The sequence below is a fragment of the Stegostoma tigrinum genome, chromosome 12 (assembly GCF_030684315.1).
Source record: "Stegostoma tigrinum isolate sSteTig4 chromosome 12, sSteTig4.hap1, whole genome shotgun sequence".
NCBI lineage: Eukaryota > Metazoa > Chordata > Chondrichthyes > Orectolobiformes > Stegostomatidae > Stegostoma > Stegostoma tigrinum.
In genome coordinates, this window is record NC_081365.1 from 1,014,538 (window position 1) to 1,039,276 (window position 24,739).

The 24,739-nt window shown below is 49.2% G+C and overlaps 1 protein-coding gene across 2 annotated transcripts in view; it reads right to left on the bottom strand.

The window, feature by feature from the left end:
* Nucleotides 1–24,739, bottom strand: part of pde9aa (phosphodiesterase 9aa) — a 70,483-nt gene that overhangs the window by 23,696 nt on the left and 22,048 nt on the right. For both annotated transcript variants that reach the window (XM_059650014.1, XM_059650015.1), the window contains 6 exons: nt 20,523–20,607; nt 19,947–20,001; nt 14,692–14,766; nt 3,723–3,809; nt 1,366–1,470; nt 978–1,060 (listed from right to left, as the gene is read on the bottom strand). In XM_059650014.1, the coding sequence (XP_059505997.1) occupies nt 978–1,060; nt 1,366–1,470; nt 3,723–3,809; nt 14,692–14,766; nt 19,947–20,001; nt 20,523–20,607 (490 nt within the window). The remainder of the gene's footprint in view (nt 1–977; nt 1,061–1,365; nt 1,471–3,722; nt 3,810–14,691; nt 14,767–19,946; nt 20,002–20,522; nt 20,608–24,739) is intronic.

Genomic DNA, 24,739 nt, shown 5'->3' on the forward strand with positions numbered 1-24,739 from the left:
GAGATTAGATTCCCTAAGGTGTGGAAACAGGCTCTTTGGCCCAACAAGTCCACATCGCCTCTTGAAGCGCCCCACCCAGACCCATTCCCATCCCCCATAACCCACAACCCCCTGAACACTATGGGCAATTTAGTACAGCCAATCCACCTAGCCTGCACATCTTTGGATTTGGGGGGATGGTGAGATGGGGGAGGGGGGGGAATGGTGAAAGTGGGGGGAATTGTTCCAGATTTTCACCGAACTTCAGCTGACAACACACTGGGGTGCAGGTTTTTAAGGTTCTGTCCCTCTCCTTCCACCCCCTGTCCTGCCAGAGTGACCCAGGTCCACTTCAGTGGTTACTAACCCCCACCAATGCCCCCCCCCCCACCCCACACCCTCCCCAACCCCCTGCCCCCTCCAAAACACCAGCTTCTGTAAGGGAATGGAACGCTTTGCCTGCAACGGTAGTAGATTTGCCAACTTTAGGTACATTTAAATCGTCATTGGATAAGCATATGGACGTACATGGAATAGTGTAGGTTAGATGGGCTTCAGATCGGTATGACAGGTCGGCACAACATCGAGGGCCGAAGGGCCTGTACTGTGCTGTAATGTTCTATGTTCTGGCCTCGAGTGAGTCTGACGTCAGTCACAGTCCAGGACAGCGTCTACTCCAGCTCCTAATCCAGCATCCTCATCTTGAACGTCAGCGCCCAGTATCCGCACTCACCCCAACCCAGCACTGTCCACTCACTGACTGCTGTCCACTCCCCCAGCACTGCCCACTCACTGACCGCTGTCCACTCAGCCAGTGCTGTCCACTGTCCACTCACTCACCGCTGTCCACTCACTCACCACTGCCTGCTGAGTTTGCAGGAAGGGATACTGGGGGATGGGGGATGATCAGATGGGATGTGTTGGAGATTGGAGGTTCAAGGGTTGTGGATGGGGGAATGGGGGTCAGGGGGACAGGGGTCGGAGTCGGGCTGCCTTACCTGTTGTTGTAGCCTGGATGGTCCAGGTCATGACAGACAGCGGCACTGATCAAGGTCAGGAGGTCAAGCTGTGAGAATTTCTCCTGAAACAGAGACAGAGACACTCAGAGACTGACCCTCCCCTGGGCCACCACCACTGACCCACCCCAGGACATCTCCCAACCGAGATTTGACCCCCACCCTAAGACCATATCCTGCAATACTGGAACCAGACACCCAAACCTGGGATTATGCCCCCCCAAGACCCCTCCAAACCCCCTCCATCCACATGATATCACCCTCCTCCATCTCCAGGTCTCCCACAGGACCACAGCCCTCGCAGACCCCCACCCTACAGGACATGCCTCCACCACCCCCCAACCCTGGGATAGGGGGTGAATTTCCAAACCTGCAGGTTGCAGATGGAGATGACACTGTACATCATCTGAGTGACACAGAAACAGTGACGGAAGTTATGGAATGGATTGTTCCGGTAATTCTCCTGAACACAGAGCTTTGGGAAAAAAAAATGTCCGAGTCAGAGACAGTCAAACAAACATCTCAGCCCGTGTACCCAACACTGCCCCATGTACCTGCTCCTATACTGGACACTACCCCATGTACCTGCTCCTATACCCGACGCTGCCCCATGTACCCGCTCCTGTATCCAACACTGCCCCATGTACCCGACACTGCCCCATGTACCCGCTTGTATATTTACAGGGAGGTGCTCCAGTGTTGAGGAATGTCACCAGACTAATTCAGTGTGGTGCTCCCTCAGCACTGACCCTCCGACAGTGCGGCTCTCCCTCAGCACTGACCCTCCGACAGTGCGGCTCTCCCTCAGCACTGACCCTCCAACAGTGCGGCGCTCCCTCAGCACTGACCCTCCGACAGTGCGGCGCTCCCTCAGCACTGACCCCCCGACAGTGCGGCGCTCCCTCAGCACTGACCCCCCGACAGTGCGGCGCTCCCTCAGCACTGACCCCCCCGACAGTGCGGCGCTCCCTCAGCACTGACCCTCCGACAGTGCGGCGCTCCCTCACCACTGACCCTCCGACAGTGCGGCGCTCCCTCAGCACTGACCCTCCGACAGTGCGGCGCTCCCTCAGCACTGAGATACAGGCTACTAGACTAGGTGGGATTGAGGTTCACAAGGAAGAGGTATTAGAAATCCTACAGAGTGTGAAGATAGATAAGTCCCCTGGGCCGGGTGGGATTTATCCTAGGATCCTCTGGGAAGCCAGGGAGGAGATTGCCGAGCCTTTGGCATTGATCTTTAACTCGTCATTGTCTACAGGAATAGTGCCGGACGACTGGAGGATAGCAAATGTGGTTCCCCTGTTCAAGAAGGGGAGTAGAGACAACCCTGGTAATTATAGACCAGTGAGCCTTACCTCAGTTGTTGGTAAAGTGTTGGAAAAGGTTATAAGGAATAGGATTTATAATCATCTAGAAAAAAATAAATTGATTAGGGATAGTCAGCACGGTTTTGTGAAGGGAAGGTCGTGCCTCACAAATCTTATTGAATTCTTTGAGAAGGTGACCAAACAGGTAGATGAGAGTAAACCGGTTGATGTGGTGTATATGGATTTCAGCAAGGCGTTGGATAAGGTTCCCCACAATAGGCTATTGTACAAAATGTGGAGGAATGGAATTGTGGGAGATATAGCAGTTTGGATCGGAAATTGGCTTGCTGAAAGAAGACAGAGCGTGGTAGTTGATGGGAAATGTTCATCCTGGAGACCAGTTACTAGTGGTGTACCGCAAGGGTCGGTGTTGGGTCCACTGCTGTTTGTCATTTTTATAAATGACCTGGATGAGGGCGTAGAAGGATGGGTTAGTAAATTTGCAGACGACACTAAGGTTGGTGGAGTTGTGGATCGTAATGAAGGGTGCTGTAGGTTACAGAGAGACACAGATAAGCTGCAGAGCTGGGCTGAGAGGTGGCAAATGGAGTTTAATGCAGACAAGTGTGAGGTGATGCACTTTGGTAGGAGTAACCGGAAGGCAAAGTACAGGGCTAATGGTAAGATTCTTGGTAGTGTAGATGAGCAGAGAGATCTCAGTGTCCATGTACACAGGTCCTTGAAAGTTGCCACCCAGGTTGACAGGGCTGTTAAGAAGGCATTCAGTGTTTTAGCTTTTATTAATAGAGGGATCGGGTTCCGGAACCAAGAGGTTATGGTGAAGCTGTACAAAACTCTGGTGCGGCCGCACTTGGTGTATTGTGTACAGTTCTGGTCACCGCATTATAAGAAGGATGTGGAAGCTTTGGAAAGGGTGCAGAGGAGATTTACTAAGATGTTGCCTGGTATGGAGGGAAGGTCTTACGAGGAAAGGCTGAGGGACTTGAGGCTGTTTTCGTTAGAGAGAAGAAGGTTGAGAGGTGACTTAATTGAAACATATAAAATAATCAGAGGGTTAGATAGGGTGGATAGGGAGAGCCTTTTTCTTAGGATGGTGACGGCGAGCACGAGGGGGCATAGCTTTAAATTGTGGGGTGAAAGATATAGGACAGATGTCAGAGGTAGTTTCTTTACTCAGAGAGGAGTAAGGGAATGGAACGCTTTACCTGCAATGGTAGTAGATTCGCCAACTTTAGGTACATTTAAGTCGTCATTGGACAAGCATATGGACGTACATGGAATAGTGTAGGTTAGGTGGGCTTGAGATCGGTATGACAGGTCGGCACAACATCGAGGGCCGAAGGGCCTGTACTGTGCTGTAATGTTCTATGTTCCATGACCCTCAGCTCATTCTTACCAGCCACCTCATCAGAACGATGGGGTTGATGTTGAAATCTTTGACCAGCCCCAGGCTGTGGTACATGTGTTCCAAACAGCTGAGCATCTGCGGAGCAAAGACAATGTCATTGTGTAGATTCTGTTGCAAAGACACAGAGTGAGGGAGAGTGTTGGGGGGGGGGGGGGGGGGGGGGAGAGTGTTGGGGGGGGGGGGGAGAGTGTTGGGGGGGGGGAAGTGTGTGTGGTGGGGGGAAGCGTGTGTGGTGGGGGGAAGTGCGTGTGGGGTGGGGAGTGTGTGGGGGGGGGGAGTGTGTGGGGGGGGCGAAGTGTGGGGGGGGCGAAGTGTGGGGGGGGGCGAAGTGTGGGGGGGCGAAGTGTGGGGGGGGCGAAGTGTGGGGGGGGCGAAGTGGCGGATTTGGAGGGCAAGTGTATGGTGGGAGGGCGGGAAACAGTGTGGGGGAATGGAAAGAGTGTGGGGGCGAGGGGGAAGAGTGTGGGGGAGATGGGGGAAAGAGTGAGAGTGGGAGAGAGATGCAAGAGTGAGAGTGGAGGAGAGGGGGAAGAGTGAGTGTGCGGGAGAAGAGTGAGAGTGTATGAGAGAGACAGTGTGTGAGACAGAAAGTGAGAGTGTGTCTGTGTGAGAGAGAGAGTAAATGTGTCAGAGTGAGTGAGTGTGTGAGAGAGTGAGAGAGAGTGTGTGTGCAAGAGAAAGAGAGAGAGAGTCTGTGTGAGAGAGTGTGTGCATATGTACATACCCATGAGGTGCGTGTTATGCATGTGTGAGAGAGAGAGTCTGAATGTGAGAGAGTGTATGTGTGTCTGTGCCTGTGGGTGTGAGAATGAGTGAGAGTGTGAGGGTCAGCGTGTCCTGTATTGAATATCTGTGGAATGTTTTAGATGTCTGGATTCTGTTCATGTTAGTTGAGACTGGAAACCACTTTTGTTTTTCAGAAATTGTACAAATGTTGTCAACACTGACATCATGGACCGAAATCTCCTTTTCTGGTTTGTATTAGTTCATCCTTTTCAAACTAATCCCCTCCTGAATAACAACGAAGAGAACCCTGACTGAGAAACAGATTCTGAACTAAAAAGGAGGAAAACATGAAAGAGATAAGTGTGGAGCTGAGGTACCGAGCAGGAAAGCTGACGTTTCGGGTTGGGACCCTTCTTCAGGAATGGGGAAGGGGAAAGGGAGCTCAGAAATAGAGGAGGGGTGGGGCTAGGGAAGGTAGGTGGGATGGTGATAGGTGAGTGCAGGTAGGCAGTGGTGGGGATTGGTCAGTGAGGTGGAAGGAGCAGATAGGTGGGGGGGGGGGGGATGATGGACAGGCTGTGTCAGGTCAAGGAGGCGGGGAACAGAGGAAGGGTTGCTCAGGGCCTGGGATGGAGGTGAGGGGGTAAATGTACAGGTGGGTGTGACACCTCCTGTGGTCGTAGGGAAAGGTGCTATTGGTGGTGGAGCGAGTGGGGAGTATGGAGCAGATGAGGGATTCACAGAGAGAGCAGTCCCTCCGGAAGTCAGATAGGGGTGGGCAGGGAAATCTCTCTTTGGTTGTGGGGTCGGATTGTAAGTGGTGGAAATGGCGGAGGATGATATGCTGGATGCAGAGGTTGGTGGGGTGGGGTGGTGTATGAGGACCAGGGGTAATTCTCTTTATTTTTGTTTGGGGGGTGGGGAGGGTGTTTGAGGGCAGAAATGTGGGAAACGCAAGAGATGCAGTTGAGGGTGTTTTTGATCACTGGAGGGGTGAAGTTATGGTCCTTGAAATATGGGATCTGGGATGTTCGGGAGTGGAACGCCCCATCTTGGGAGCAGATGCAGCGGAGGCAGCGGAATTAGGAATATGGGATGTCATTCTTGCAGGAGAGTGAGTGACAGGAGGATTAGTCTGGGTAGCTGTGGGAGTCGGTGAGTTTTAAATAGATGACGTTGGTGCTGAGACGGTTATGAGATACGGAGATGGAGGCAGAGAGGGGAGAGTGATATCGGAGATGGTCCAGGTGTATTTGAGTTTGGGGTGAAAAGTGCTGGTAAGGTGGATGAACAGTTCGAGCTCCTCGTGGGAGCGCAAGGCAGCGCCGATACAGTCATCAATGTAACGGAGGAAGAGGTGGGGTTTGGAAAGAAGGACTGTTCCACGTAACCAACAAAGAAGCAGGCATAGCTTGGGCCCATGCGGGTACCCATGGCCACCCCCTTTGTCTGTAGGAAGTGGGAGGAATCAAAAGAGAAGTTGTTGAGGGTGAGGACGCGTTCGGCTAGGTGGATGAGGGTGTCGGTGGAGGGGGACTGGTTGGGTCTGCGGGACAGGAAGAAGCAAAGGGCCTTGAGGCCATCTGCATGCGGAATGCAGGCGTATAGGGACTGGACGTCCACGGTGATAATGAGGTGTTGGGGGCCAGGGTATTCAAAGTTTTGGAGGAGGAGGAGGGCGTGGGTGGTGTCACGGAGATAGGTGGGGAGTTCCTGGACCAAAGGGGAGAAAATGGAGTTGTGATAAGTGGAGATAAGATCGGTGGGGCAGGAACAGGCAGAGACAATGTGTCGACCGGGACAGTCGGGTTTATAGATTTTGGGAACGAGGTAGAAACAAGTGGTGTGGGGTTGGGGAACGTTAAGGTCGGAGGCTGTGGGTGGGGGAGTCACCTGAGTTGATAAGGTTATGGATGGTTTGAGAGATGATGCTTTGGTGGTCAGGGTGGGGTCATGATCGAGGGGGTGGTAGGAGAAGGTGTCAGAGAGCTGGTGCCTGGCCTCGATGATGCGGAGGTCAATATGCCATAACACTACTGCACCCCTCCCCTCCTCTCTATACCCCCAACACACTCCCCCACCCACACCCACCACCCCCTCCACTCCCTATCTGTGGGTTTGATGACGAGGTTTGGGTTGGAGTGGAGGGCTGTGTGTAATATTTTCATGAAGTTCCTGTGGGGTTCTGAGGGGGTGTTGAGAAAAACCTTCTATCTCCAACAGGCTGAGGAAATCTCATTGGGAGAATGATTGGGAGTTTGACAGACTGATGTTCAATACAGTGTCACATGACAGGCTGGTTAGCGAATTAGAAATGTTTGTGGGATTGATGGGTCCTTGGTAGCATGGATTAGACATCAGCTGTAGGATAGGAAACAGAGGGTGGGTATAGCTGGGCATTTCTTTGACTGGAGAGGAGTTCCCCAGGGATCAGTGTTGGGATAGATAAGTATGTACCTGTCAGGCAGGGTGGAAGCTGTAGAATGCGGGAGCCATGGTTTTCGAAGAAGGTGGGATCTCTGGTCAAGAGGAAGAAGAAGGCTTATGTTAGGATGAGATGTGAAGGCTCAGTTAGGGCACCTGAGGGCTACGAGGTAGCCAGGAAAGACCTAAAGAGAGAGCTCCCATCATTATCCATATGCTTATCCAAGGACTGTTTAAATGCCCCTAATGTGGCTGAGTTAACTTGTCTCTATATTTCAGGAGCTGTGCGATTTCTCTGCTGGATTCCGACAATGCGATCATCTCTATTGATCCAACAATGCCAACAAATACAGCCAGGCAAGTGTCACCTCTTTCCTGAGCCTTTTGTAATTCCTCATCACTCACTGAATAATCTCACTCTGACTTCCTTGAACCATTCAACCTCAGTTCAGTAAGGTCAGCCTAACAGCCACAAAAACAGAAATTGCTGGAAAAGCTCAGCAGGTCTGGCACCGTCTGCCCTCCAGCTCTCCACAGACATTGTCAGACCTGCTGAGCTTTTCCAGCAATTGCTGTTTTAGTTTCTGATTTACAGCATCCGCACTTCTTTAGGTTTTTATTCAGTTTAACAGTCTAACAGGCTGGGTGTTTGTTTGTAATTCCGCCCAATGGCAGAGTGTAAGAACAGGAGAAACTCCCACTCAGCTGTGGGACGGCTAGAACACCAAATGGTCTACAACTCACACTCTATCACAAGACCATAGCCAGACTCCCTGAGTAATCTGGAACACACCAGCATCACTCTGCTCTGGTCAGGGCAAACGTAAAACATAGAACATTACAGCACAGTCCAGGCCCTTCGGCCCACGATGTGGTGCTGACCTATTATCCTACTAAGATCAATCTACCCTGCCTACCCTACATTTTACTACCCTCCATGTGCCTATCCAAGAGTTGCTTAAAAGTCTCTAAAGTATCTGACCCCACTACCACTGCCGGCAGCGCATTCCACACACACCCACCGCTCTCTGGGTGAACAACCTACCTCTGACATTTCCTATCAACTTGGGTCGCAACTTTGAGGGATCTATGGACGTGGACCCCAAGATCCCTCTGTTCCTCCACACTGCCGAGAATCCTGCTATTAACCCTGTATTCTGAATTCAAATTCAACCTTCCAAAATGAATCACTTCACACTTTTCTGAGTTGAATTCCATCTGCCACTTCTTTCCCGAACTGCATCCTGTCAATATCTCTTTGCAACCTACAACAGCCCTCCACGCTGTCCACAACTCCACCAACCTTCGTGTCAACGGCAAACCTGCTAACCCACCCTTCCACTTTCTCATCCAAGACATTTATAAAAGTCACAAAGAGCAGAGGTCCCAGAACAGATCCCTGCGAACACCACGAGTCTCAGAGCTCCAGGCTGAATACTTTGCATAATTTCTTGCTAAAGTTCCTTATGATACGTGAATGTGTCTCAGTCATGTCCCAATCTGAAGCAGCTGTGTCTCTGTTCTAGCTCTCCGTACAGAGTTGTCGCTCTGACTGGTGCTCAGTTATCTGGTAAGATGATCAGCTTTGTAGCAGTAATTCTCTCTGTAGGTAGGCCCATAACTTACTTCCTGATGGTTGCTGTGTATTCTGAAATGAGTGAGCATGTGTTACTCTGAGAGAGTGTATGTTATTCTGCCTGAGTATTTGTTACTCTGAGTGTGTGCAATCATTGAATCTCAGAATTTTTTGCAGAAGGAGGCTATTTCAGCTTGTCTCGTCTAGACTGGCTATCCAGTGAGCGTAATGACTTAGTGTCACATTCCTGCTTTCACTGTGCCCCCCCCCCTCAATTCCTGCATATTGATTCAATTTTAAATAATCATCCAATACCCTCTTCAATGCCTCAATTGAATCTGCTTCCATCATATTTCCAAGCAGCATGTTCTATTCCCTAACTACTCACTCTGTGAAAAAGATATTTTTCTCATCCCTCTTGCTTCTTATGCATGTCACTTTTTAAACCTGCACTGTCTTGTTGTTGTGCCTTTTACAAACAGGAACAGCTGCTCCCTACCTACTCTGTCCAGTCTGCTTATAATTTTGCAAACTTCAATCAGATCTCCTCTCAACCTTCTCTCCAAGGAGAACAGTCCATGTTGTTCAATTTATCCTCATCGCTGAAGTTTCCCATCCCTGGAACATTCTTGTCCATCAGTTCTGCACTCTCTCCAATGCATTCATATCTTTCCTGTAATGTTGCATCCGCAATTGTACACAATCCTCCAGCTGAGGTCTAACAAGGGTCTTGTACAAGCTCAACAACACCTTCTTGCTCTTGTACTCTATAGCTCTTTATTAAAGCTGAGGACACTGTATTTACTGCTGTCTCCCACTGTCCTGCTACCTTCGATGATATGTGCACATATACACCCAGGGTCCCTCTGCCCCTGCAGCCCCTTTACAATTGTACCACCTGTTTTACATTGTCTTTCAAAGTTCTTCCTACCAAGGTGCACCACCTCACATTTCTCTGCATCGAACATCATCTGGCCCCTATCTGCCTACTCCTCCATTGTCCTCCTCACAGTTCACAATTTTTCCAAGTTCAATGTCATTTGAAACTTTGAAATTATTCCTGCACACCAAGACTCACATTGTTAATTAACCAGGAAAAGCAAATGATTCCTAGGGAAGAGATAATGGGAACTGCAGATGCTGGAGAATCCGAGATAACAAAGTGTGAAGCTGGATTAAGACATCAGGCCAAGTAGCATCTCAGGAGCACAAAAGCTGACATTTCGGGCCTAGACCCTTCATCAGAGAGGGGGATGGGGAGAGGGTTCTGAAAGAAATGGGCAGAGAGGGGGAGGCGGACCAAAGATGGATAGAGGAGAAGGTAGGTGGAGAGGAGAGTCCAGGGAGGACAGACAAGTCAAGGAGGTGGGATGAGATGGTAGGTAGGAAATGGAGGTGCAGCTTGAAGTGGGAGAATGGGATAGGTGAGAGGAAGAACAGGTTAGGGAGGCAGGGACAAGCTGGGCTGGTTTTGGGATGAAGTAGGGGGAGGGGAGATTTTGAAGCTTGTGAAATCCACATTGATACCATTGGGCTGCAGGGTTCCCAAGCGGAATATGAGTTGCTGTTCCTGCAACCTTCGGGTGGCATCATTGTGGCACGGCAGGAGGCCCATGATGGACATGTCGTCTGAGGAATGGGAGGGGGAGTTAAAACGGTTCGTGACTGGGAGGTGCAGTTGTTTGTTGCGGACCGAGCGGAGGTGTTCTGGAAACCGGTCCCCGAGCCTCCGCTTAGTTTCCCTGATGCAGAGGAGGCCTAGGAAATTCCACTACAAACCTTCCTCCAGCTGGAAAAATATCCATTGACCATTACTGTCTGTTTGCAATCTCAGCCAATGATGTATGCACGTTGCCAATGCCCCATTTACACCACGACCTATAACTTTCCTCACAAGTCTGTCGTGTGGCACTATTTCAAAAGCCTCTGTGTAAACCACATCAACAGTGTTACCCTTGTCAACCCTTTCTGTTACCACTTCAAAAAACTCCAGCAAGTTAATTAACTTTGAAGTAACTCTGAATGAGTGTATGTTACTCTTTCTCATTGGAAGTGAATCTTCAGCAAAAAGGGGGGGTCACTATGTTTGGGATCTGTACTTTGGAGGGAGAGGTAACCATAGAGAAGGTTTTAGGTGGAGAGGAGGGTTTTGGAGAATATTTCAGGGTGTCGGTTTGGGGAGTGCCCCATTTAAAGTGAGGACAGAGGAAGTAAACTGTTGACATGATATAATGTTTGAATTTAAGCCAGTCTGGGTTGGTCACCATCATAGCTTTCATTAATAGAGGGATCGAGTTCCGGAACCAAGAGGTTATGGTGAAGCTGTACAAAACTCTGGTGCGGCCGCACTTGGAGTATTGTGTTCAGTTCTGGTCACCGCATTATAAGAAGGATGTGGAAGCTTTGGAAAGGGTGTAGAGGAGATTTACTAGGATGTTGCCTGGTATGGAGGGAAGGTCTTACAAGGAAAGGCTGAGGGACTTGAGGCTGTTTTCATTAGACAGAAGAAAGTTGAGAGGTGACTTAATTGAAACATATAAAATAATCAGAGGGTTAGATTGGGTGGATAAGGAGAGTCTTTTTCCTAGGATGGTGACGGCGAGCACGAGGGGCATAGCTTTAAATTGAGGGGTGAAAGATATAGGACAGATGTCAGAGGTAATTTCTTTACTCAGAGAGTAGTAAGGGAATGGAATGCTTTGCCTGCAACGGTAGTAGATTCGCCAACTTTAGGTACATTTAAGTCGTCATTGAATAAGCATATGGACGTACATGGAATAGTGTAGGTTAGATGGGCTTGAGATCAGTGTGACAGGTCGGCACAACATCGAGGGCCGAAGGGCCTGTACTGTGCTGTAATGTTCTATGTTCAATGACCCTTTGTTTTTCTGATTCTTAGCAACAATTTGGAGATGAGCATTGAAAGCAAAATCTCTAAATTTGCAGATGATACTGCACTAGGGAGAATAGTGACATGGTGCTGTATGATTTCAGAGGGACATTAACAAATTGGCCAATTAGGCAGACACCTGGCAGATGAAATTCAATACAGGGAAATGTGAGGGAAATGCATTTTGTTAGAAGAAACATGGAGAGACAATACAGGCTCAATGCTACAACTTTGAGGGGAGCACAGCACAAATCCTTGGACAGACCACATTAGAACATAGAACATAGAACAGTACAGCACAGAACAGGCCCTTCAGCCCACAATGTTGTGCCGACCATTGATCCTCATGGATGCACCCTCAAATTTCTGTGACCATATGCATGTCCAGCAGTCTCTTAAATGACCCCAATGACCTTGCTTCCACATTGGGAATATTGTTTCAGTTCTGGGAGGATGCTAAAGCAGTGGAGGGAGTTCAAATGAGATCTATTAGAATGATATCAGGAATGAGCGATTTTAGATAAAAGGAAAGATTCGAGGATTGGATTCATTCTCCTTGGAGCAGAGAATATTAAGAAGTGACCTCGTTGAAATGTCCAAACTTATGAACAATTTTGACATGATAAATCAGGATATTCTGTTTCCATTAGCTCGCGTATCAGTAACTAGGGATCACTATTTCAAAATTGTCAGCAAGAGATATAGGGGTGTGATGAGGAGAAACTTCTTTATTCAGTGTTGTTAGGATTTAGAATGTGCTGCCTGGGAGAGTAGTGGTGGTGTGTTCTGGAGGAGGTTTTAAAAGAGAACTGGATATATATTTGAAAGTGAAGAAGATACAGGGCTATGGAGATAGGGCTGGAGAATGAGACTAGCTGGATATCTATTCAGGGGCTAGTATAGATACAATGGGTCGAATGGTCTCCTTTAATGTGAAATTCTATGAATCTATAACCAATCAGTACCTGTGGATTATCCTGACAGAGCAGATTGACAAACAGCACAGACTACAGCAATGCCTTTCCCAAAATTCAATCCCACACGGACACTGTGTTGGACAGCGTGAAACGTAAAATAGACTGGGATCAGGGTCAGGATCACAGTCAGGAACAGGATCAGAAATAAGGTCAGCATCAGGATCAGGAGAAGGATTTAGCATCAATCAACAGTTAGACTAGAATTTAGAGAAAGGGTAAAACTAACCAAAAACACAAATGAAGAACAATCTGGAAGCCATGCGTGAGAAGCAGTGCAGAGAATCTCCCCTCTTCCCACCTCAAGCTGCACCTCGTGAGGGAATGCCAGGCAGGCTCAGCCCAAATTTAATCAAATCCTGAAGTTCTGAGGGTGCCTGCCTGAGAGGCTGTGGAGAAAATCTCCAACAAGTGATCACTGTTTGAAAACAAAAGGGGTCACCCCCATTTCAGGTACAGCTCTGAAGAATCATCCAGATTCAAACAGTTAACTTGCTCTCGCTCTCTCCATGATGCTACCTGACCTGATGTGATTTCCAGCATTTTTTGTTCCAGACAGTGATGAGGGACATGGGCTTATCCCGGAGGATTCAGCATCTTTGGAACTCTCTTCCTGAAAAGCGGAAGGAAGCAGAGCCCGGAATATTTCCAACACTGAAGTGATAGATTCTTGTCAAAGTAAAGGGCTGAAAGGTTATCAGGGATAGGCAGGAAAGTGACTATGTGGTAACAATCAGATCAGTATTTATCTTACAGCATGGCAGAGCAAGCTCAAAGGGTTAAGAGCCCGACTCCTGCTCTGGGTTCCTGTGTTCAGGACCAGGAACTGGATCAAGTTCAAAATCAGGATCAGAAATGGGAACAGGTTCAGAAATAGGACCTGGATCAGGATCAGGGATATGAGAGATAACAAAGGATGGAGCTGGATGAACACAGCAGGCCAAGCAGCATCTTAGGAGCACAAAAGCTGATGTTTCGGGCCTAGACCCTTCATCAGAAAGGGGGATGGGGAGAGGGAACTGGAATAAATAGGGAGAGAGGGGGAGGCGGACCGAAGATGGATAGAGGAGAAGATAGGTGGAGAGAGTGTAGGTGGAGAGGTGGAGAGGGGATAGGTCAGTCTGGGGAGGATGGAGAGATCAAGGGGGCGGGATGAGGTTAGTAGGTAGGAAATGGAGGTGCAGCTTGAGGTGGGAAGAGGGGATAGGTGAGAGGAAGAACAGGTTAGGGAGGCAGGGACGAGCTGGGCTGGTTTTGGGATGCAGTGGGGGAGGGGGAGATTTTGAAGCTTGTAAAGTCCACAGTGAAACCATTGGGCTGCAGGGTTCCCAAGCGGAATATGAGTTACTGTTCCTGCAACCTTCGGGTGGCATCATTGTGGCACTGCAGGAGGCCCATGTTGGACATGTCGTCTGAGGAATGGGAGGGGGAGTTGAAATGGTTCGCGACTGGGAGGTGCAGTTGTTCCACCCAGTCATGAAACAACTGCCCCTCCCCACCCATACTCTCCTCTCCACCTATCTTCTCCTCTATCCATCTTCAATCCGCCTCCCCCTCTCTTCCTATTTATTTCAGAACCCTCCTTGACCTGTCCGTCTTCCCTGGACTGACCTATCCCCTCCCTACCTCCCCACCTATACTCTCCTCTCCACCGAGCTTCTTTTCTCTCCATCTTCGGTCCGCCTCCCCCTCTCTCCCTATTTATTCCAGAACCCTCACCCTATCCCCGTCTCTGATGAAGGGTCTAGGCCCGAAACGTCAGCTTTCGTGCTTCTGAGATGCTGCTGGGCCTGCTGTGTTCATCCAGCTCCACACTTTGTTATCTTGGATTCTCCAGCATCTGCAGTTCCCGTTATCTCGGATCAGGGATATTATCAGGATGAGGGATAGGATCAGGAATAGAATCTGGGTTAGTGTTGGGGCAGGATCTGGGTTAGTGTCAGGGGCAGGAGTGGGACCAGGGGCAGGAGTGGGACCAGGGTCAGGCGAGAAACAGCATCAAGATCAGAACTGGGTTTGCCAGATATTCACAAACTTTCAACCCACCCTTAGGCACCCTCCCCATGCCATCTTGCCCTCTGGACCCCTCTTCCTGGCCCTCCAGCCCCACTTCAACCACCCTCGCCCCCAATCCAAACCCAGGGATGCAGCAAGAGCTGTGAGTGTGCTCTTACTTCGATCCAACAAAATTGTTACATGCTGAATCTAAATGAGAAGGAGCAATCAAGGGGAAACAGACAGTGAGAGATGGCAATGGAGGGGGAACAGAGAGTGAAGGGGCAGATTGGATGGAAGTAGAGCTGAGAGGAGACAAAGGGATGGGTAAGAATGGGAATTTGGAGTTGGACAATTTGGAGATGCACTGACCTCATTGGCCTCCCATTGCCAGACGTCGAAAGTTGGTTGTTTGAGAGCTTCGATGGTCTCCTCGGAGAGCACATACTGAAAATCAAACAGCATCATCTTCACTGAACTCCTGATCCCAGCATCAGCTTCTCATACATCACTACCACTGCTGAAACCCTGAAACACCGCACTCCCTGCTCCCTTTAATATCCCACCCAGTCCAATCCCACCACCCAGTCTAATCCCACTCTCCCCGCTCCCTGATCCCTTTAATATCCAACCCAGTCTAATCCCACTCTCCCCGCTCCCTGATCCCTTTAATATCCCACCCAGTCTAATCCCACCCTCCCCCCTCACTCCCCGCTCCCTTTAATATCCAACTCAGTCTAATCCCACTCTCCCCGCTCACTGCCTGCAATATCCCCACCCAGTCTAATCCCACTCTCCCCCCTCACTCTCACACCCTATAATACCCCATCCTCTCTAATCCCACTCTCCCCGCTCCTTTTAATATCCCAGCCAGTCTAATCCCACTCTCCCTCCTCACTCTCTGCTCCCTTTAATATCGCACCCAGTCTAATCCCACTCTCCCCCCTCACTCTCTGCTCCCTTTAATATCGCACCCAGTCTAATCCCACTCTCCCCCATCACTTCCCGCTCCCTTTAATATCACACCCAGTCTAATCTCACTCTCCCCCCTCGCTCCCTGCTCCCTTTAATATCCCAGCCAGTCTAATTCCACTCTCCCCACTCGCTCCCTGCTCCCTTTAATATCACACCCAGTCTAATCCCACTCTCCCTCCTCGCTCCCCGCTCCATTTAATATCCCCACCCAGTCTAATCCCACTCTCCCTTCTCGCTCCCCGCTCCCTTTAATATCCCAGCCAGTCTAATCCCACTCTCCCTCCTCACTCTCACACCCTACAATACCCCACCCTCTCTAATCCCACTCTCTCCGCTCCCTTTAATACCCCACACAGTCTAATCCCACTCTCCCCCTCACACTCCACACACTTTCATATCCCCACCCAGCCTAATCCCACTCTCCCCCTTGCTCCCCGCTCCCTGTAATATCCCCACCCAGCCTAATCCCACTCTCCCCCCTCGCTCCCCGCTCCCTGTAATATCCCCACCCAGCCTAATCCCACTCTCCCCACTCGCTCCCCGCTCCCTGTAATATCCCCACTCAGTCTAATCCCACTCTCCCCCCTCGCTCCCCGCTCCCCGTAATATCCCCACCCAGTCTAATCCCACTCTCCCCCCTCGCTCCCCGCTTCCCGTAATATCCCCACCCAGTCTAATCCCACTCTCCCACCTCGCTCCCCGCTCCCCGTAATATCCCCACCCAGTCTAATCCCACTCTCCCCCCTCGCTCCCCGCTCCCCGTAATATCCCCACCCAGTCTAATCCCACTCTCCCCACTCGCTCCCCGCAATATCCCCACCCAGCCTAATCCCACTCTCCCCCCTCGCTCCCCGCAATATCCCCACCCAGCCTAATCCCACTCTCCCCCCTCGCTCCCCGCAATATCCCCACCCAGCCTAATCCCACTCTCCCCACTCGCTCCCCGCAATATCCCCACCCAGCCTAATCCCACTCTCCCCCCTCGCTCCCCGCTCCCCGTAATATCCCCACCCAGCCTAATCCCACTCTCCCCACTCGCTCCCCGCAATATCCCCACCCAGTCTAATCCCACTCTCCCCCCTCGCTCTCCGCTCCCCGTAATATCCCCACCCAGCCTAATCCCACTCTCCCCCCTCGCTCCCCGCAATATCCCCACCCAGCCTAATCCCACTCTCCCCCCTCGCTCCCCGCTCCCCGCAATATCCCCACCCAGCCTAATCCCACTCTCCCCCCTCGCTCCCCGCAATATCCCCACCCAGTCTAATCCCACTTCCCCCCTCGCTCCCCGCTCCCCGTAATATCCCCACCCAGTCTAATCCCACTCTCCCCCCTCGCTCCCCGCAATATCCCCACCCAGTCTAATCCCACTCTCCCCCCTCGCTGCCGTCTCCGTCTCCGTCTCCTCCCCACTCCCCATCCCTTTTAATAACCCATCCTCCCCCTCAATCCCCATACTGCCCATCCTTGGAGCTGGTTTCCTCGTTACTGTGAACAAACTGGTTAGTTACCTGGTAATTGTAAACCAACAGTGCTAGTTACCTCGTTACCAAGCTTAAATCCAAATACTGAGAAGAAATTGTGCTTGTTTCGGGAGGCAATGGCCTCGTGGTATTATTGTTGCAGAGATGTGCTCCTGAGATGCTGCTTGGCCTGCTGTGTTCATCCAGCCTCACATTTTATTATAATGTTCTGGGGACCTGGGTTCAAATCCTGCCATGGGAGATGGTGGAATTTGAATTTAATAAAATATTTGGAATTAAGAATCTAATGATGAACATGAATCCACTGTTGATTTTCACTAATGTCTGTTCACTTTAGGGAAGGAAACTGCCATCCTTACCTGGTCTGGCCTACGTGTGACTCCAGACCCACAGCAATGTGATTGGCTCTTAACTGCCCTCGGGGCAATTAGGGATGGACAATAAATGCTGCCTGGACAGCGACACCTTCACCTTGTGAATGAATAAAGGAAAAAATTTACACAGTTACAGTGAGGAACTCAGCTGGTTACTGAGAGCAAATAATGCTCGTTATCTCTTTTAAAGTTAATTTACAGGATGAGGGTGTCAGCATTTATTGTCCATCCTGAATTACCCAGAGGGCAGTTAAGAGTCAACCACATTGTGGGTCTGGAGTCACATGTAGGCCAGACCAGGTAAGGATGAGCTGTTTCCTTCCCTGAAGCACATCAGTGAACCAGGTAGGTTTTTCCCAACAATCGACAATGGTCTCACGGTCATCATTAGATCCTTAATTCTAGATAGTTATTATATTCAAATTCCACCATCTGCTGATGGAGCAGGATTTGAACCAGAGTCTCCAGAACTTTATTTGGGTCTCCGGATTAACAGTCCAGTGATTATACCACTAGGCCATTGCCTCCCCAAACAGTGAGCAGCTTAGAGTGAGTGTGCACAACTAGTTACCTGGTTACTGAGAACAAACTGTGCTACCTAGTTGGTGACATTGAGAACACTGTGCTAGTTACATGGTTACTGTGGACGATCTGTGCTAGTTAGCTGGTTACAATTAATAACCTGTGTTAGTTACCTAGTTACTGTGAATAAACTGGTAGTTAAATGGTTACCAGGAGCAAACTGAGTAAGTTGTCTGGATAGCATGAATAAACTGTGCTAGCCACCTGGGTACAGAGTGTAAAATGTACTAGTTACCTAGTTAAGGTGAGCAAAATGTACTAGTTACCTAGTTAAGGTGAGCAAATATAGCTTGCTAATTAGTTATAGTGAACAACCTGCACTAGTTAAGTGGTTACTCTGAATAAACTGTTTGTCAACTGGTTACTATGAGCAAACTCAGTTGTTACTTAGTAACTGTGAACAGACTATGCTAGTTAGTGATTAAAATGAGCAAAGACAAATAACTATATGGTTAAACTCAACAAACTATGCTTGTTACCAGGTTAAAGTGAGCTAGTTGTCTAGATACAGCGAGCACACTGTACTAGTTACCTTGTTACAATGAACAAATTCAGCTACTTACCTGGTTACTGAGTGGAAACTGTGCTAGTTATTTGGTTACTTTAGGCAAACACAGTTAGAATATAAAACATTACAGCACAGTACAGGCCCTTCAGCCCTCGATGTTGTGCCGACCTGTCATACCGATCTCAAGCCCACCTAACCTACACTATTCCATGTACGTCCATATGCTTATCCAATGACGACTTAAATGTACCTAAAGTTGGTGAATCTACTATCATTACAGGCAATGCGTTCCATTCCCTTACTACTCTGAGTAAAGAAACTACCTCTGACATCTGTCCTATATCTTTCACCCCACAATTTAAAGCTATGCCCCCTCGTGCATAGGAAAAAGGCTCTCCCTATCCACCCTATCTAACCCTCTGATTATTTTATATGTCTCAATTAAGCCACCTCTCAACCTTCTTCTCTCTAATGAGATCAGCCTCAAGTCCCTCAGCCTTTCCTCATAAAGTTAGTTACTTCCCTGTGCTGGTTACCTGTTTACAGGGAACAAATTGTATCAGTGGTGCTGAGGTGGAGATGGTCGTGAGTATCAAGTTTCTGGGAGTGATGATCACTAACAGTCTGTCCTGGTCCACCCATGTCAGCATGATGGTCAAGGGTGCACAACAATGTCTCTCCTTCCTCAGATAGCTAAGGAAATCCAGCACGACCACAAGGACTGTTACCAGTATTTCTAGATGCACCACAGAAAGCATCTGATCTGGATGTATCACTGCGTGGTATGGCAACTGCTGATCCCGATACAGCAGAAACTACAGCGAGTGGTGAACACAGCCTAGTCTATCACACAAACTAGCCTTTCAACTATTAACTCTATCTATACTTTCCACTGCCTCAACGTTATCAACATAATCAAAACCCCTCCCACCCAGTTATTAGATCAGATTAGATTACCTACAGTGTGGAAACAGGCCCTTCACACCACCCCTTGAAGTGCCCCACCCAGACCCACCCCCCTATAACCCACACACCCCTGCACACTATGGGCAATTTAGCATGGCCAACCCACCTAACCTGTACATCTTTGGGACCGTGGGAGGAAGCCGGAGCACCTGGAGGAAACCCACGCAGACACGGGGAGAGTGTGCAAACTGCACAGAGACAGTTGCCCGAGGCTGGAATTGAACCTGGGTCCTTGGTGCTGTGAGGCTGCAGTGCTAACCACTGAGCCACCGTGCCACCCCAGTTATACTCTCTTTCATCAGGCAGAAGATATCGAAGTTTGAATACATACATGAATAGATTCAAGAACAGATTCTCCCTTGCTGCTGTCAAACTTCTGAATGGACCTCTCAAATGTTAATTCTGACTCTGTCTCTACACGTGCCCTGCAGCTGTAACACTGTATTCTGCACCCTGTTCTGGTACCTAACCTTATGTACTTTGTATGGTACACTGTGGCTGTATAGTGTACAAAACAACACTTTTCACTGTATCTGCGTAAACGTGACAACAATCAAATTCAATGAGTTACTTGGTTCTCATGAATAAATGCAATTAGTTACATGGTTACAGTGAGCATACTGCACTAGTTACCGGATTACAATGGGTTAACAAAGCAGGTTACTTGATAGCTCAGAGCATGTCCTGCTGGTTACCTGATAACAGTGAGTGAACTGGGAAGGAAGTGATTAACACCATTACCTTGGGGTATGATGGGACATCCCGGCGAGGAATCAACTTCTTCTCATTGAGGAAACTACAAACCAACAGAATGGGACTCAGAGCATGGCCACAGGATCACAGACCACCGCACCCAGAACCCACTACCAGATCCCACACCCTCACCATCCCCCACATCACACCACAATCACCCCACCCCTACACCCCAACCACCCTCGCCCCCACACCCAATCACCCCACCCCAACCACCCACCACCCCGTACCCCAATCACCCTACCCCAACCACCCCAATCACCCTACCCCACACCCCAACTACCACAAATCCTAGTTCACTCGAGGGGTTAGAATCTGGAATGTACTGTCCGAGAGTGTGGGGGAAGCAGGTTCACTCGAGGGGTTAGGGTCTGGAACGTACTGTCTGAGAGTGTGGGGGAAGCAGGTTCACTTGAGCAGTTAGGGTCTGGAATGTACTGTCTGAGAGTGTGAGGGTGGCAGGTTCACTCGAGGGGTTTAACAGGGAGCAGTTTTCTGGCTTGTAGTTACTGGGGGTAGTGAGGCTCCCATCTCAGAGTGACAGAACCCCTGGCCTACTCTCACCTGTTGCTCCGTTCCTCGATTACATCACGCAGCTTTCGGATATCATTCCGACATTTCTCGATTTCAACCACCTTCAGCCCCTCCACTGCCAAAACACAGAGCACATTAAATCTCTATCTCCATGTCAGTGTCCCAAATCCACACTCAATACTCACCATGCCATTCACATACAACAGTGACAGAGATAGGGAGGGGGTGTAGGAGAAGGAGGGTGTTAGAGATAGGGAGGGGGGTGTAGGGGCTGGGGGAGGTGACAGGGAGAAGGAGGGGTTGGAGGGGGAGATAGAGATAGGGAAGGGGCATAGGGGGCTGGAGCAAGTTAGAGATAGGGAAGGAGTGTAGGGGGTAGAGGAAGTTAGATATAGGGAGCGGGTATAGGGGATAGAGAAAGTTAGAGATAGGGAGGGGGTGTACGAGGCTACGGGATGTTAGAGATAGGGAGGGGGGTGTAGGGGAAGGAGGATGTTAGAGATAGGGAAGGGGTTGTAGGGGGCTGGGGGAGGTGACAGAGATAGAGAGGGGGTGTCAGGGCCGGAGGGGGCTCTGGATACAGGGAACAGATTTGCAGGAAGTAGGAATTAGAACACAGAACATAACAGCACAGTACAGGCCCTTCGGCCCTCAATGTTGCGTCGACCTGTGAAGCCAATCTGAAGCCCATCTAACCTACACTATTCCATTATCATCCATATGTTTATCCAATGACCATTTAAATGCCCTTAAACTTGGCGAGTCTACTACTGTTGCAGGCAGAGCATTCCACGCCCTTACTACTCTCTGAGTAAAGAACTTACCTCTGACATCTGTCCTATATCTATCACCCCTCAATTTAAAGCTATGTCCCCTCGTGCTAGCCATCTCCATCCGAGGAAAAAGACTCTCACTGTCACCCTATCTAATCCTCTGATCATCTTGTATGTCTATTAAATCCCCTCTTAGTCTCCTTCTCTCCAATGAGAACAGACCCAAGTCCCTCAGCCTTTCTTCATAAGGCCTTCGCTCCAGACCAGGCAACATCCTGGTAAATCTACTCTGCACCTTTTCCAATGCTTCCACATCCTTCCTATAATGTGGTGACCAGAACTGAAAGCAATACTCCAAGTGTGGCCAAACCAGAGTTTTGTACAGCTGCAGCATGAACTCATGTCTCCGAAACTCAATCCCTATACCAACAAAACCTAACACACCGTATGCCTTCTTAACAACCCGGTCAACCTGGGTGACAACTTTCTGGGATCTATGCACATGGACACCGAGATCTCTCTGCTCATCCACACTACCATCCACAACCCTAAATGAGTTTTTTGCTTCTGTCTTTACGAAAGAAACGAACTTTGTAGTGAATGAAACCTTTGAAGAGCAGGTGTGCATGCTGGAATGGATAGAGATAGACGAAGCTGATGTGCTGAAAATTTTGTCAAACATTAAGATTGACAAGTCGCCAGGCCCGGATCAGATTTGTCCTCGGCTGCTTTGGGAAGCGAGAAATGCAATTGCTTCGCCACTTGCGAAGATCTTTGCATCCTCGCTCTCCACTGGAGTCGTACCTGAGGACTGGAGAGAGGCAAATGTAATTCCTCTCTTCAAGAAAGGAAATAGGGAAATCCCCGGCAATTATAGACCGGTAAGTCTCACGTCTGTCGTCTGCAAGGTGTTAGAAAGGATTCTGAGGGATAAGATTTATGACCATCTGGAAGAGCATGGCTTGATCAAAAACAGTCAACACGGCTTTGTGAGGGGTAGGTCATGCCTTACGAACCTTATCGAGTTTTTTGAGGATGTGACTAGAAAGGTTGATGAGGGTCGAGCTGTGGATGTGGTGTATATGGACTTCAGTAAGGCATTTGATAAGGTTCCCCATGGTAGGCTCATTCAGAAGGTCAGGAGGAATGGGATACAGGGGAACTTAGCTGCTTGGATACAGAATTGGCTGGCCAACAGAAGACAGCGAGTGGTAGTAGAAGGAAAATATTCTGCCTGGAAGTCAGTGGTGAGTGGAGTTCCACAGGGCTCTGTCCTTGGGCCTCTACTGTTTGTAATTTTTATTAATGACTTGGACGAGGGAATTGAAGGATGGGTCAGCAAGTTTGCAGACGACACAAAGGTCGGAGGTGTCATTGACAGTGTAGAGGGCTGTTGTAGGCTGCAGCGGGACATTGACAGGATGCAGAGATGGGCTGAGAGGTGGCAGATGGAGTTCAACCTGGATAAATGCGAGGTGATGCATTTTGGAAGGTCGAATTTGAAAGCTGAGTACAGGATTAAGGATAGGATTCTTGGCAGCGTGGAGGAACAGAGGGATCTTGGTGTGCAGATACATAGATCCCTTAAAATGGCCACGCAAGTGGACAGGGTTGTTAAGAAAGCATATGGTGTTTTGGCTTTCATTAACAGGGGGATTGAGTTTAAGAGTCGTGAGATCTTATTGCAGCTCTATAAAACTTTGGTTAGACCGCACTTGGAATACTGCGTCCAGTTCTGGTCGCCCTATTATAGGAAAGATGTGGATGCTTTGGAGAGGGTTCAGAGGAGGTTTACCAGGATGCTGCCTGGACTGGAGGGCTTATCTTATGAAGAGAGGTTGACTGAGCTCGGTCTCTTTTCATTGGAGAAAAGGAGGAGGAGAGGGGACCTAATTGAGGTATACAAGATAATGAGAGGCATAGATAGAGTTGATAGCCAGAGACTATTTCCCAGGGCAGAAATGGCTAGCACGAGGGGTCATAGTTTTAAGCTGGTTGGTGGAAAGTATCGAGGGGATGTCAGAGGCAGGTTCTTTACGCAGAGAGTTGAGAGAGCATGGAATGCGTTGCCAGCAGCAGTTGTGGAAGCAAGGTCATTGGGGTCATTTAAGAGACTGCTGGACATGTATATGGTCACAGAAATTTGAGGGTGCATACATGAGGATCAATGGTCGGCACAACATTGTGGGCTGAAGGGCCTGTTCTGTGCTGTACTGTTGTATGTTCTATGTTCTAATCTTACCATTAGCACAGTACTCTGTATTCCTGTTACTCCTTCCAAAGAGAATCACCTCACACCTTTCCACATTAAACTCCATTTGTCACGCCTCAGCCCAGCTCTGTAGTTTATCCATATCCCTCTATAACCTGCAACATCCTTCTCCACTATTCACAAATCCACTGACATTTATGTCATCCACAAATTTACTAACCCATCCTTCTACGCCCTCATCCAGGTCATTTATAAAAATGACAAACAGCAGTGGCCCCAACACCGACCCTTGTGGTACACCACTAGTAACTGAACTCCAGGATGAACATTTCCCATCAACTACCACCCTCTGTTTTCTTACAGCTAGCCAATTTCTGATCCAAACCACTCAATCACCCTCAATCCCATGACTCCGTATTTTCTGCAATAGCCTACCGTGGGGAACCTTATCAAACACTTTACTGATATCCAGATACACCACATCTACCATTTCACCCTCATCCACCTGTTTGGTCGCGTTCTCAAAGAACTCAATAATGTTTGTGAGGCACAACCTACCCTTCACAAAACCGTGTTGACTATCCCTCATCAAATTATTCCTTTCTAGATGATTATAAATCTCTTCTAATCCTTTCCAACACATTCACAGGATGAGGGTGTCACTGGCCAGGCAGCATTCGTTGTCTATCCCTAATTGCCCAGAGGGTATTTAAGAGTCAACCACATTGCTGTGGGTCTGGAGTCACATGTAGGCCAGTCCAGGTAAAGATGGCAGTCTCCTTCCCCAAAGGACATCAGTGAAACAGATGGGTTTTTCCAACAATTGACAATGGAATGGTAGTCACTCTTAGATTAGATTTTCTTTGCAGACATTACTAATTGAGTCTAAATTTGGCCAATCTGCCGTGGGGTTTTGAATCCACGACTCCACATCGTTTACATGGGACTCCAGTAGTCAAGCCCAGAGATAGGCTCACTGCCTACTCCTGGACTGAACACCACTCTACCTGCTCTTCTCTTTCTCTATCTCTCTGCCCCCTCCTGTCTTTGCCCCCCCCCCCCCCGCCATCTGTCTCTCTCTGCCCAATCTGGGACTCTCTGATCCTCTCTCTCCTCTGCCCCCCCACTCTCTGCCCCCAACTCTCCCTCTCTTTTCTATCGCTCTCTCTGCCATCGCTCTCTCTGCCGCCCCTCTCTCTGCCACCCCCCCTGCCAACACCCCCCCTCTGCTCCCCAACGTTCTCTCTCTCTTTCTCTGCACC